General features: G+C 37.5%; 1 protein-coding gene across 1 annotated transcript in view; it reads left to right on the top strand.

Moving 5' to 3' along the window:
* Positions 1-1,318: 1,318 nt before the first annotated feature.
* ENAM (enamelin) overlaps positions 1,319-14,579 on the top strand; it is a gene marked incomplete at both ends in the record, with an annotated part of 14,287 nt that continues 1,026 nt past the window's right edge. Inside the window, 8 exons of the mRNA XM_080651638.1 lie at positions 1,319-1,372; positions 3,450-3,518; positions 3,643-3,687; positions 4,370-4,411; positions 6,452-6,727; positions 7,731-7,793; positions 9,127-9,177; positions 12,756-14,579. The exon at positions 12,756-14,579 is cut by the window's right edge and continues 1,026 nt beyond it. Coding sequence (XP_080507764.1) covers positions 1,319-1,372; positions 3,450-3,518; positions 3,643-3,687; positions 4,370-4,411; positions 6,452-6,727; positions 7,731-7,793; positions 9,127-9,177; positions 12,756-14,579 — 2,424 coding nt within the window. The remainder of the gene's footprint in view (positions 1,373-3,449; positions 3,519-3,642; positions 3,688-4,369; positions 4,412-6,451; positions 6,728-7,730; positions 7,794-9,126; positions 9,178-12,755) is intronic.

Raw genomic sequence — 14,579 nt, 5'->3', positions numbered from 1 at the left:
GAAGTTGTATTGTCATGAATAGCTGACAGTCCATTTGCTGTTTTGCCCAGCACCTCTAAAACTCTGAATCCCCAGTGACTGAATTATATTTGAGTTCAGAAAGAACACTGTGTAGCCTTATGTAATTTGAATAAAATCAAGCCATTGAGTTGTCCATGACATTCCAGTTTATTTTAATTATATATTAAGTATACATTAATTAAACATTAAATTAAATACATATATTGACCTGCCTTTTAATGATGTTCAGTAATATATGACAATAGCATGTAGTCAATATTCATCTTTGTTTCCTAGATGACTTTGTATAAACAAAATTTCTATACCTGAAAAGCCTCAAATTCATCAAGGAAAGCATCGTCTAAAACTTACTGCTACAAGCTCATTTTCCTAGACTGTTATTATACATAATAATAGACTTGATTTGACAGCTCCTATAATAACACATTACAGATTTTACATTGGATGTGTTTTTTCACCTTAAACTCTTGTGGTGGCAAGACCATTTTCCTCAAAGCTGATTGGTTCTGCAGGTCTGCAGCAGTGCTTAAATGTGACCTTGCTATCCCAAGCTTTTCTGACAAGGAGGAGCCTTTTGGTACAGAACATGACATCTTCATGAAGAATTTGTTTTATTATTAAGAAATAAATGTGTCTTGCTTCTTGAAATCTCTCTGGTTTCAGCAATTTGTAGTCATTTCCACTGCAGACCATTAAGAATATATTTCAAAGACAGACTAACAAAGTTCAAGTACAAGTTATTTTTTAAATATTGGAGCTTCTAATTGGGTGAGTACGTATTAGAGATTATCAACACTAATAATATAGAGCCAAAAAAGGAACTTAGGTCAGAGATGTTGGTCCTCTTCCTTATTGCATTCTTTGATATTAGTTGTATAACCATGTTTTGCAGACTGATCTTCTGATAAAACTTGAAACTCCTTGGTTTATTTGGTATATTCGTTTTTCTTATAAGTTTTCTTCCAACCTACTTAATCTCCTTTAACACTGTGATTTTGTACATTTTCCAATAAAGCAGTAAAGTTTTGTCAACACTGCACTAGAATTATCCAAAGTACAATGCCTGGGTCATTTTCTCTCTGATTTAGTTTTCACATTCCCTTAGAAGAACAGACCAAGCTTGATTTTTGAAGACCCTAATGAGGACATGATTGGGCAAAATAATTAACATTGCATCTGAGCCATAGAACTGAAGTTTTACTATTCATTTCATTTGCTTGTTTCATTTCTATATTGAGTTTTTTCTCATGTCAAATGTGTATTTTTCTTAAAGGCTTATGAAAATTTTGGTGAAAAAATGTTGCTGCTTCAGTGCAGACATGGAACCTCTTTTCCTAAGCTAGATAACTTGGTGAGTATTATCATTTATTTTTCCTTATACACACAGGTTTCATATCAAACTAAATCTTGTCAGAAGTATACTTGAGGGGATAAAACACTTTAGATATGTCAGAAGAAACAAAGGATTTTTGAGTTGACAGATGGGATGGAAGAAGTAAGAACTTATGCAGTCATTGTATTCCATAGCAATCATTATGAGTATTATTTTCAGCTCAAAAATAACTAATCATAGACTTTCACCTAATCATAAACTTTCTAGAGATGGAAGGAATCTTAAAAGTCATCCAACATAATATATTAATTTTACAAAAGAGAAAATGAGTGGCATTTTATATTTATAAAATATAAGACCACATCTTCTACATGAATGTATAACATCAAAAATCTAAGTGACAGCTACTATTGAGATTAAATGGATGACTAAGCAAGCGAGAAATTAAACATCCAAAAGTTCTCCAAATCTTAGGCCATAATCTTGGAAAGTATATTTAGGGGGGGGGGAAGCATTCACTAATATTCTCTTTATTAGCTTCCTATACTAAACACACTAGTTTCAGTTGTAATTTTTAATTCTCTACAATGTTATGATTCTGAAAACCTTTAATTAGGAGAAAAGGTATTTACATATTGCTGCTTCCTTTGTTTCATTACACTCTCCCAACTTCTCTGATATATAAAAAGTAATTGATTACACTTAAAATTTAGGAAAAAGTTAAAGTGTCCTTTAATTACATTTCTGGGAAGCAAGCAGAAGGCTGAGTATTGGCTCAAATCACTACTAGATGCATTTCATGCCTAGAAAGAAGCAGGAACAAAAGGAATAAAAATGGTGTCTCTATCCTGGTAACTATGCTAGGAATTGTATTTTATCTGATATACCATGAAAATAAATCATTCTGACTAAATCCTTTACTTTCCTCTATTGTATATGCAAATAGAACAGTTTTCTTAAGGAATTAGCTAAGGAAATGCTTCAGAATAAATCTTGTCCAAATATGTAAATACAAGTTCTAATTATACAAGGCTTTCATAATTAACTAAAGTAGGATAAATGAAAACAATCTCCAAGCTTCATATGTCTTCAGTTTCAATATTTTCCTCCATATGTTTAATCAAAGTATCTAACAGAGATGAATTTATGTTTTTCTATTTCCCTGACCAGCCCTTGAGCAGAAATGATTTTTTAAAGATAAAATAATAATAATAATAAAAAATAATAGAAGAAAATGATAGGATTCTGGGATATTCCAGCTTCTTTAATTAGCCTCCATATAATGGCATGTTGTCTATAGCACCTTAGAAAGTAGTTTAAAGTACTGATTTTGGAATGTGCCCTCATTGAAACTGAGATATTCTGAACAATTAATATAGTCAGAAATTACTATGCCTTTCTAAACCAGCCTAGCAACTAGACATTCAAAACCAGCAGCATTCAGTCCTACCTGGTTTGGCTCAGTGGATAGAGTGTCAGCCTGCAGACTGAAGGGTCCCAGGTTCGATTCCCGTCAAGGGCATGTACCTTGATTGCGCACACATCCCCAGTGGGGAGTGTGCAGGAGGCGGCAGCTGAACGATGTTTCTCTCTCATTGATGTTTCTAACTCTCTATCCCTCTCCCTTCCTCTCTGTAAAAAATCAATAAAATATATTTTTAAAAAAAACAGCAGTATTTATATTTTTCAGGAAAACTCCTAATTTCTTATTTCCACATTCCAGTGCTATGAGCCATCTTCTATCTTCTCAAGCATCAATCTCTCTCTCTCTCTCTCTCTCTCTCTCTCTCTCTCTCTCTCTCTCTCTCTCTTCCTCTCTCTTCCTCTCTCTCCCTCCCTCCCTCCCTCCCCTCCCACACTTCCTCCTTCTCATCTCTCCTTTATACTGTGACCCTTTGGGCAGTTTAGAACACTATCAGGTAATAACTACCTAATAGTTCCTTAATGTAAAATTCAAATGGCACCAGAGGCCCCTCTCACTGTCTGCTTCTGCACACTTCTTGACAGACAGGTGGGCTGGTGCCTAAATAAGTGCGGAGTACCCCAAGCATACGTATTTCATAGTCCAAAAATAAAATCCAGTTTTTTATTTCAGGTACCAAGTGGGAAAATGAGGATTCTCCTGGTCTTTCTAGGTCTGCTTGGTAATTCTATTGCTATGCCAGTGAGTATATTTTTAAAATTTAGGACTTTTTTTGTGTGCTCTATTGTTACATAGCTTGAAGAAAATTATTGGACTTATTTCAACTGACATTCTGAATTTGTCATTGGTATCCTTTCACTTTCAGATGCACATGCCCCGAATGCCTGGATTTAGCAGTAAAAGTGAGGAGGTATGTATGTTCAGTGTCTGGGGAGAAGTTTTCCAGAGCCCTGTCCTGAGAGTTCATTTAAAAAAAAAATGTTGGAAAACTTTCTGGTATAAAATGTCTTAAGAAAGAGGTAGAGGGAGTGAGATTTGAAAGACTTAAACTCTCATATTAAGGCAAAGTAGTAATCTCCTCAGCACCATCCTACCTATGTATTTCAATATTCCTTCTCAAATTAAATGTGAATTTGTATTACATTTGATAGCTTTTTTGCTAAGTTTTCAAGCCAGAAAAGGTAGCCATTTATACCAAGGGTTGTTAGACATTTAAGTATATAAATAACTTTTACATGACATATACCCAGGATCATTAGCCAAACTCATTACTCATCAGAAAGGAGAATCATCTTTTCATAGAATTATCACACTCTCAGATCCTGAATTCCAAAAAAGTAGAATTGAACACTTAATAGCTTCAAAGTAGACAAGATTTTTATTCTCTATTATTCTTCTCAAAATAAAATTCTGAGTAAAAAATTCAAATGCCATAGAAGTTTTTATTGCATTTAACTTTTTTAATAACCAGTAAAATATATTATGACTCTTGTACCTTAAAATCAGAAATTCAACTTATTTATTATGATGTGAGGATTGATTGAATAACAATGTTTCACTTGTGCCACATTAATGGATTCCTTTGGTCACAGATGATGCGGTATGGTCAATTCAACTTCATGAACTCCCCACATGTAAGTTATTATGTCTAATGATCTATACTTTCTGATGATTTCTTGTTTACATAAAGATAATTACATTGTAACTATACACAGATTTTAATTATAAGAGTTTCAAGGGGGGGAATAATTTCACCTGTCCTCTTATAACAAATTTTCTTCTTATTCATTATTATTGTTGTTTCAAGTAAATAAAACTCATTTTTAATTACAAGGGCTCTTTAAGTCCAAAAGAAATTTGTTTTGAGAAAAGACCACACAAGATATATTCACAAATAATGAGAACAAAAAATAGCATAGTAAATATTCAGGGGAGGCAGTGTAAATTTTATTTGGATTCTCTTGAAAGATAACACCAAAATTATGAAATAAATTATCATTTTATTTAAATAAATTTAATTATACTTATCACTGTGTGATAATTCTTAGAACTGACTAATAATAAATCAAGCATCTGTTGAATCTTTTGGCATAACTTTTCAGACAAAATTGTGTGTTAGTACAATAATATTATTTGTCATTTTTGACTTGTGGCATGATTATAAAAACCATTTTGGAGGAAAATCAAGGACTTCATCTGCTTTTCCTTAATCTTTTTAACCAAAAAAAGTTATATGCATACTAGAGGCCCGGTGCACAAAATTCGAATTCGTGCACTTGGGGTGGGGGGATCCCTCAGCCCAGATTGCAAGAGGGCACAGGCCAGGTCAAGGGATCCCTCTGGTGCACGATCAGGGCCAGGGAGGGACGTGGGAAGTTGGCCAGGGCATGTCCAGCCCATCTTACTCAGTCCAGATCAGCTGGACCCCAGCAGCAAGATAACATACCGGTCAAAGCGTCTGCCCCCTGCTGGTCAGTGCACATCTAGTGAGCGGTTGAGCAGGCTTAGCATATCATTAGCATGTTACACTTTGATTGGTTGAATGGCCGACTGGATGACCAGACACTTAGCATATTAGGCTTTATTATATAGAATATGCATAACCCATGACAGACAATAGTGTGAAGGTCTGGGGTGTGGGAGATGGATGCAGGGAAGATGGGGTCAATGGGGAAAGAAGGGGAGATTTCTGTAATACTTTCAGCAATAAAGATACATTTTTAAAAAAAAAAAACAAGTCATTCTCTTTTAAAGCCCCTCACCTAAAATTATCATCATTATCAATTTTCTCACTTTTGACTATTGATTGACCTAATTCTTTTAAACTGTCATTCTTGGTTTTAGTGACTTTGCCTGTAATTTGATGTGTTCACCAACCTAATTGTCATAAAATACTACATCTTAATGCAGGAGTTGCAATTTTATCTTCCATCAGTTCACATGGCATTTGCACTATGTGTGTGTACATCATCCAATAGACAGCAAGAGACTACTTAATGAAGACTGGAGATAGAAACTGGTGTGAAAACAGAGAAGGAGCATTTGAATGGGAACTGATGTTGCAATCTCTAGATTAGCATTTTCAGATTATTGCTACTCTTGCTTCCCCATCAACTTTGAAATTGTGGAGATTCTGATAATGAAAATGGAATTAATGAGGATTCACCTGCAATCAAGAAGCACAGGCACCATTAAGGGTGTTTACACAAACAGAATTTTTATTCTCTCTCTCTCTCTCTCTTTCTCTGTCTCTCTGTCTCTCTCTCTCATCATTTGCTTTTTTAACACTCTCACTTTATTCCTTTTGCTTTTCCTCCTCCTCTTTCAGCCTCTAACAAGTCACAGGGGTTTTGAATTTGAAATCAACTCCTCTATACCCTGACTTATACAATTCTTAACTGTAAGAGCTTTATTCTTAAACTGAAATTTCTTACCCGATTTGTCCTTTGCTTTGTTTGTTTGGTTGGTTGGTTGGTTTTCTAGAAGACTGAATGAACTTCATTTCTGTGAGATAACATGTAAGGGAATGCTAGCTAAAGATCTTGACGCTTCCATTGTTAAGTTCCATGGGATTTTTAAGATTCCTGGCTGAGTATAGAGACTGACACAAGAGGGTGGGGAGAGCCGGAATCTCAGCCCTCGTGTGACCTTACTGTTATTTGCTACCCTTGCAGATGACACAGTTGGGCCCCTCATATGGGTATGGTATGCAACCCCCTCAGCTCTTCCCACAGTACCAGATGCCCATGTGGCCCCAGCCACCACCCAACACGGGGCGCCCAAAGAAACCCTCATCTCCTTCAGCATCCAAACGCCAGGGCAAGACGGATCTAGCCCCAGAGACCCCGAAGCCCAACCCGCCTCAACCAAAAAAGTCACCACCAAAGCGACCTTTAAAGCAGCCAACGCCTGCCCCAACTCCACCCCAAGAGGAAGCCCAGCCACCTCAGGTGAGGCTTGCCCAGCAACATTTCAGACCAAGTCATATGGCCTCAAAGTGATTTGGAGGGCCTTGCTGCCCGCACATACACACGTCCTTCAGTGCTGCTCAACCCGGGGACTGTTAAGAGCAAAACAGAATCTTTAGTTTTGACATTTTCTTCCAAGGTGATTCTGTCACCTCCTATTCAAAACTGCCTGGTGAGTCCATTTCAGTTCTTGTTTGAGTTAAAATTACTCAAAAACTCTCACCTTAAAGAAGGCCCTTTAAAATACAGAGGTAGCATAGTATAGTAATCTGAGCACTGATGGAAGAGTCCAGACACAGAGATTCGAGTTCTACCTTCAGTAGTAGAACTGGAGGGTAGTAGTATGAGCTTGAGCAAGTCACTACACCTTTCTAGACTCCAGGTTCCCCATAAATGAACAAAATGATCTCTAAGCCCCTTGCAACCTCTACATTTTGATTATCTAAAACGTTGCCCTGAAAGGCAGTACTGCTTCAGTACTTCAGGATGGTCCTGACTTAAAGCACAAAAACTTATAAATGGTTTCTCAAGATCTCATCTCGTGTGGAGTTCTAAAGACTGTCTTTTAGTCAGTTAGCATTTATTATTAGATGCTATTATAGATGTAGAGAAAACAAAATTAAATGAAAAGACTCTCCTGGTTTCAATCATTTACCAGCTATGAGATTTGAGACAAGTGCCTAACTTCTCTGAACCTCAGAATCTTAAGTGAAATAGGAATAATAATAGCACATATTTTCTTTAGTTATGTGAGGATTAAGTAAGCTTACCAATATAAAATATTCAGCACAATACCTAAGACGTGTGTTCAACAATACTAATACTAGTTGTTATTATTATAATCTCTGCCCTACAATTAAAAAGCACAGTTTAGTGCAAAGGGAGATGTAGACTCCCAAGTTTCATATAATTGTATTTACCAGTTTTGTTTTATTTTTCATATATTCTCAATTCCACATCATGATGATTCTTTCTTTCCCTCTAGGCATTCCCACCATTCGGCAATGGGATCTTTCCCTACCAGCAGCCACCATGGCAAGTTCCACATGTGAGTTTTCTTCTTAGCATTAGAAGTGAAAAATAATATTAGCACGTTATATCTCAAACTAATGTAAGTTTGTACACTCTGAAAGGAATGCTATGTGCCAATCCTAGAGAGCATGGAACAAGATCATCAGTGATCATGTAGGAAAAAAGAATTTTTAAGTGAACTTTTTACTCAAATTGGTGGCATGAACACAGCCTAAATCATCAAATAACTGCTACTAACTTAGTTAATGAGTTAATTTTAAAAAGTTGTGCTACTTCATTACCATTTTCTGCTTCCTCAAGAGATTTGACAACACAAAGATTATCCTCATTTAATGTAATGGGGAAATTTGAACAAAATGGAATTTGAAAATCACAAGATAAGCTATGATTAGACAAAGATTTTTCCATCATATATTATTTCTAGCTACAGCTACTTTATTATAAAAAACATACAAAATAATATTTACAAGAATCCTTTAAAGTTTAAAGTCATTAAAATAAAATATAATATTAAAATTGCATCACAGACATTAAAAATATGAATTGCAAAATAAACTATTTAAACTAAAGAAATAGTAAAGACCAGTTGCTGTTAAAGTAACATAAATAAATAAATATTTGATGACTTCATTCATTGGTTTTTCTTATTTATCACCCTTTTAACCAAGAAGGTTTCTTGTTAACAAGGAACAATCATTTAAATAAGAGTTCCTTACTTTTTCCTCTAAAAATGTTACTCTCTTTTACTGGGCATACTGAAGTAAGGAAACTAAGGCAGTACCAGGTTAATAGTTAAAAAGCAGATGAGCATGAGTCTCATGCTGAAGTAGCTATTAACCACATGTACATAAAATTCTGGAAGATCTGTGGAAGGTGAACTGCTTTTCTAACCCTCCTGAGTAGAAACCCAGCCCTCAAATTTGAGTAGAAAAATAAACCTTGGTCAAATAAAAACATTATAGTAATAATCAGGAAGGATTGTCAATTTGTCACCCTAAATGTGAAGTAGATGATATAAAAATAGCATCATTATTTAATCTTCATCATTACATGTTCTAATATGGATGTTTGAACCCTAATGGCACTCAATCCACTTTCTCCCTCCCCTTCACCCCTCCCATCTCTTCCTCTCTCTCTCTCTCTCTCTCTCTCTCTCTCTCTCTCTCTCTCTCTCTCTCTGTGTGTGTGTGTGTGTGTGTGTGTGTGTGTGTGTGTTGAGGTGATGGGGCCAGGTGAATGCTAGGAAATGATATTTTCAGTAGGATGAGCTAGGATCCTTCTGAAGCAATTGTATTTACCAGCACAGGAAGTGGTTTTCTCTTGTGTTCATTGTGTTTTTCACCTTTCAGAGGGTACCACCAGGTTATGGACGTCCACCAGTCAGTAATGAAGAAGGGGGGGTAAGTACAAGTAAAGCTACATTCCCCATTAGCAATTACAACCTTTCAGTCTCTACTTTTGTTATCCCTACCTAATAAGAAAACTAAAATCCAACACATGAACCTATAGCTCTAGTGCCCATGATGTAAAGGAGAAAAAGTGAAATAAATCAAGCCAGTAAAAATACAATAAATGTGATACATAATTTCTCTTCTATATGTATTGGAGTCTTCCTCCTTCCCTCCCTCCCTCTCTCTTACTCTCCCTCTCTGTCAAAGAAGGCTAACCTAATAACCTACGCTCCAGTGATGGAGCAACTAGTAAACAGAGAAGAAAGTAAAAGCATCTTAGAATGTTATCCCCACAAGAGAAGTAATTATCTAACGCCCTCATTGTACAAATATATCAAAGCCCAGAGAAGATAAATTACTAATTAATTTCACCTACTGAGTTAGTGGATAAACTGGACCCAGAACCCAGGTCTTCTCACACAAGTTCAATGACTTTTTTATGACACCACACTAGGAGAAGAGCCAAATGCATGACACAGAGGGATATGCTGTTAATATATTCCAGCACTGTGTCATCAAAAAGTCCTTGCAGTGATGGTGGCACAGCATGCCACCTCTTTTTTCCTAGATATGTGCTATGTCCTCAGTGAAATGCAGAAACCTGATAGATCTGGGAAGTGGAGAGTTAAAACAGTGACATTAAAAATTTTATGTTAGCCCTGGTCGATATGGCTCAGTTGATTGAGCATCATCCTATGCACCGAAAGGTTGGTGGTTCAATTCCTGGTCAGGATACATACTCAGGTTTTGGTCTCCATCTTCAGTAGGGGGTGCACAGGAGGCAGCTGGCCAATCTCTCTCTCTCTCTCTCTCTCTCTCTCTCTCTCTCTCTCTCTCTCTCTCTCTCCCCCTCCCCCGTTCCTGTCTCTCTAAAATCAATAAAAATATTTTTAATTACTATTAGTAATGGCATAAGGTGCTTTAAAAAATATCATTGTGAAATAATCCCAAATAAAAATGAGTCAGATAATTGTATGCAGCCTAAAAACTAACACTTCAAATTTTCACAACTATAACATGGGAGAGTGAGGCTGAATGACCCAGGCAGTTGGCATAGGCATTAAGAAATCTGTATTCCAACTCCGAGGACCTTGTCTGATTTCCTACATGTCAGAGGCATCGCCACAGCCACCTGTCTCATCATCTCCATCCACAAATAGAGATTAAAAGTACTTTTTTCCCTAGAGTGTGTTTGTTTTAAAAGAAAAAGTAAATGACCTTAATCCCACACAAATGTCTGACAAACACACTGACAGAGCTCATGATGCTTGCATCACTCATAAAATGTTTACTAAGCACTTCCCCTGTACTAGGTACCTGGAAAACAAAGATGAAAAGAATGTTTTCACTCAAAACCTTCACATGGGACAATCAAGTGGAGAATCCCAGGAAAATGGGCAATTGCAGTGCAGTGGGGTAATTGTTATAGCGTAAGTCTATGCTGCTGTGGACACCCCGAGTAGAGCCTAATTCTATCCATGGAAGTCAGGACAAAGAAGGGAACATTCAGACTGAATCCTGAGAATGAGTCAAGTTTGCCAGGAGGTGTAGATGTGTCAATGAGAAGGTTTGCTATGAAGAAGCTACATGCAGAGGCACTGAAAGACAGAGAGAATAGAGTATTCAGAGAACTAGTTGTAATTTTCTTTTTATTTTATGTATTGTGATAAGAACACTTCACATTTGTTGCCCTCTTAACAAATTTTGAAGTATACACTACAGTATTGTTGACTATAGGTACAATGTTCGCAGATTTCTAGAGCTTATTCATCTTGCTTAATTGAAACTTAATGCCTATTAATTAGTAACTCCTCATTTTCCCCTCCCCCCGCCCTGAGCAATCACCATTCCACTCTTTGATTCTATGTATTTATTTCAGTTACCTTATGTAAATGGAATCATGCTGTATTTATCTTTCTGTAACTGGCTTATTTCACTTAGTATATAATGTTCTCAAAGTTAATTCATGTTGGCATATATTGCAGTTTTCTTTTTTTTAAAGGTTGAATAATATTCACATATATATATTATATATTATATATTATATATTATATATTATATATCACATTTTCCTCATCCATTCATCTGCTAATGGACATTTAGGTTGTTTCCATGTCTTGGCTATTGTGAATAATGCTGCAAGTAGCAGCTGTGAGTTACAACCACATAAAATACAAGGAGGAGGAAATGAGGCTGGATGATTATGGGCTAGGTGATTATTAAAAATTATTATTCATTATTATTCAATTATAACCCTTGTTAGGCCCTCACCAGGTATCAGGCACTGAGCTTTACATATATTATTTCATTTGACTCTCATGAAAACCTATGAGGTAGATTGTTTTTATTATCTCTATTTTTCAACTAAGTAAGTTGAGAGCCATATTACTAATTCTGGTGAACTGGGATTTTAATCCATATCTGTCTAGAGACCCACTCTTTAGCATGACACTGTACTGCTTTGTATGTTAGCCAAATGTTTAGAATTTATCCTGTAAGGCAAGGGCAACCTTAAGTTATATTTAGCCCAGCCAGTATGCCTCCATGGTTACCCGTGGGCCCATGAACCAGGAGCTAGGGTTCGATTTCCAGTCATTGCACATGCCTGGGTTGTAGGCTTGATCCCCAGTAGGGGGTGTGAGGGAAGCAGCCAATGATTCTCTCATCATTGATGTTCTTCTTTCTCCCTCTCCCTTCCTCTATCAGAAATCAATAAAAAGATTTTTAAAATTAAAAAATAAAGAGGAAAGTGACAGAACTTTCCCACATACCCAACCCCCAAACTCCAGTACTCTGGTGGCAATGGAAAAGCAAGGTTAGAGGGAGGTAATATTACATCCAGAGTAACCAGTAAGAAAACTATTGCAATAGTTCAGGGGTTTTGGAGATAAAGGAAGAGGGGACAAAAGGAGGAAAATAAAAATTTAGAGTTAATAGGATGTGGTCATTAATCACTACAGGACATAAAGGAGACAAACAGAAACAACTTGGGAAACTGAGTAAATCGTGGTGAATACTACTTAGATATAGAATATTGGAGAAGGAGGTTTAGGGAAAGATGAGTCTGGTCTGGATACATTCTGTTGGAGGGACTCATGAGATCTTCAGTGAAGCTGTCCTGCTGTCTCAACCTCAAGAGAGAATGGGATGGACCAGAGTTGTGGCTTTGGGAGTCATTGGCATATATTTGTAGTAAAAGAATTTGACTGCAATAGCTTGCTCAAGGCAAATGTGTAAAATGAGAACAGGAGAATAAGGATAAAGGATGGAAACCTTTAAAAAAATAGTTTTAGAATACAGGCCAAGAAAAAGAAACCTGAGAGGTAATGTTCAGAAAGTATGAGAACCAGAAGGGAAAAGGGTCATAGAACCCAAGGAGGAATCAAATGTCAAGAAAGAAAGCTTAAGTCATTAGTGTTAAAAGCAGAATGTGGCTAATAAAATTTCCCTATCACATTTAAAAATTCTGAGTACCACCATGGTGGGAAGCAGAGAGTAATTATCAATGTCTATCTTCTTCCCTACAGAATCCTTACTTTGGATATTTCGGATATCAGGGATTTGGGGGTCGTCCTCCTTATTATTCAGAAGAAATGTTTGAACAAGATTTTGAAAAACCCAAAGAAAAAGATCCTCCTAAAACGGAAAGTCCAGCCACCGAGCCCTCGTCTAATTCAACAGTTCCTGAGACTAATTCTACCCAACCAAATGCACCCAATCCCGGAGGGCGTCCGGGTGGAAATGACACCAGCCCAACAGGAAACAGTGGCCATGGGCCCAACACTGGGAGCAACCCTACAGCTCAAAATGGAGTCAACCCACCCCCTGCAGTTAACGTTTCAGGCCAGGGGGCACCAAGAAGTCAAATCCCATGGGGCTCAGGTCAGCCAAATATTCGTGAAAATTACCCAAATCCTAACTTTCCAAGTTTTCCTGTGGGAAGACAATGGCGTCCCACTGGTACCGCAGTGGGACACAGACAGAATGGGCCTTTTTACCGAAATCCAGTCCAAAGGGGTCCTCGGTGGAATGCCTATGCTTTGGAAGGGAAGCAAGCTGTTCGTCCAGGAAATCCAATTTATCGCAGACCTTATGCTTCCACTGCAAGAGGCAATTCTCCCAATCTTGCAGGAAATCCAGCAAATTTCAGAAGAAAACCTCAGGGGCCAAATAAACACCCTATGGGAACCAATGTTGCCCCTTTGGGTCCCAAACATGGTACTGTTGGTCGCAATGAAAAAATTCAAAATCCAAGAGAAAAGCCATTAGGTCAAAAAGAAAGAGTAGTCATTCCTACAAGAGATCCAACTGGCCCCTGGAGAAACTCTCAAGATAATGGAGCTAATAAATCAAACTATAAACTGCCTCCTCCCGAGGGTAATGTGCTACTCCCAAATTTTAATTCTATTGATCAACGTGAAAACTCTTATTACCCAAGAGGAGATTCCAGAAGAGCCCCAAATTCTGATAGACAAACCCAAAGCCAGAATTTGCCCAAAGGGATTATTTTAGAGCCAAGAAGGATCCCATATGAATCAGAAACTAATCAACCAGAATTAAAGCACAGTACCTATCAGCCTGCATACCCTGAGGACATCCCTTCCCCTGCAGGAGAACGTTTTCCTCCTAGAAGAAATACTTGGAACCACCAAGACATCTCTCCACCTTTTAAGGAAGACCCCATCAGGCAGGAAGAACACTTACCTCATCCTTCCCATGGCTCTAGGGCAGATGTGTACTACCCTGACTATAACCCCTATGACCCCAGGGAAAACTCACCATACATTAGAAGCAATATATGGGATGAGAGAGATGATTCTCCCAATAATATGGGACAACCGGAAGATCCGCTGTACCCCATGAATACACCAGACCCAAAAGAGACTGTACCTTATAATGAAGAAGACCCAATTGATCCAACTGGAGATGAACCTTTTCCAGGTCAAAGTAGATGGGGTGTGGAGGAGTCGCACTTTAAAGAAGGTGCCACAGATAGGCACTACAAAGATGAACAGTATACCTCAAACCGACCAAAGGAGTACCTTCCCTATTCTTTAGATAATCCGTCGAAACCTAGGGAGGATTTTCCTTATGGTGAATTTTACCCCTGGAATGCAGATGAGAATTTCCCATCATATAATACAATTCCCACTGTACCACCACCTGTGGAGAACAGGGGCTATTATGCCAACAGACCTGTTGGACAAGAAGAAAGCTCTCTGTTTCCTTCTTGGAACTCCTGGGACCATAGGATAGAAACCCAAGGTCAGAAAGAAAGAAGACCATACTTTAACAGAAATTTCGGGGATCGGCCAACCAATTTACATAAAGCCCCTGCTAGTCCACCACAC

The sequence above is a fragment of the Plecotus auritus genome (assembly GCF_963455305.1).
Source record: "Plecotus auritus genome assembly, chromosome: 1".
NCBI classification, from domain to species: domain Eukaryota; kingdom Metazoa; phylum Chordata; class Mammalia; order Chiroptera; family Vespertilionidae; genus Plecotus; species Plecotus auritus.
Note: the sequence above shows the minus strand (reverse complement) of the source record. Positions and strands in the feature narration are given on the sequence as shown.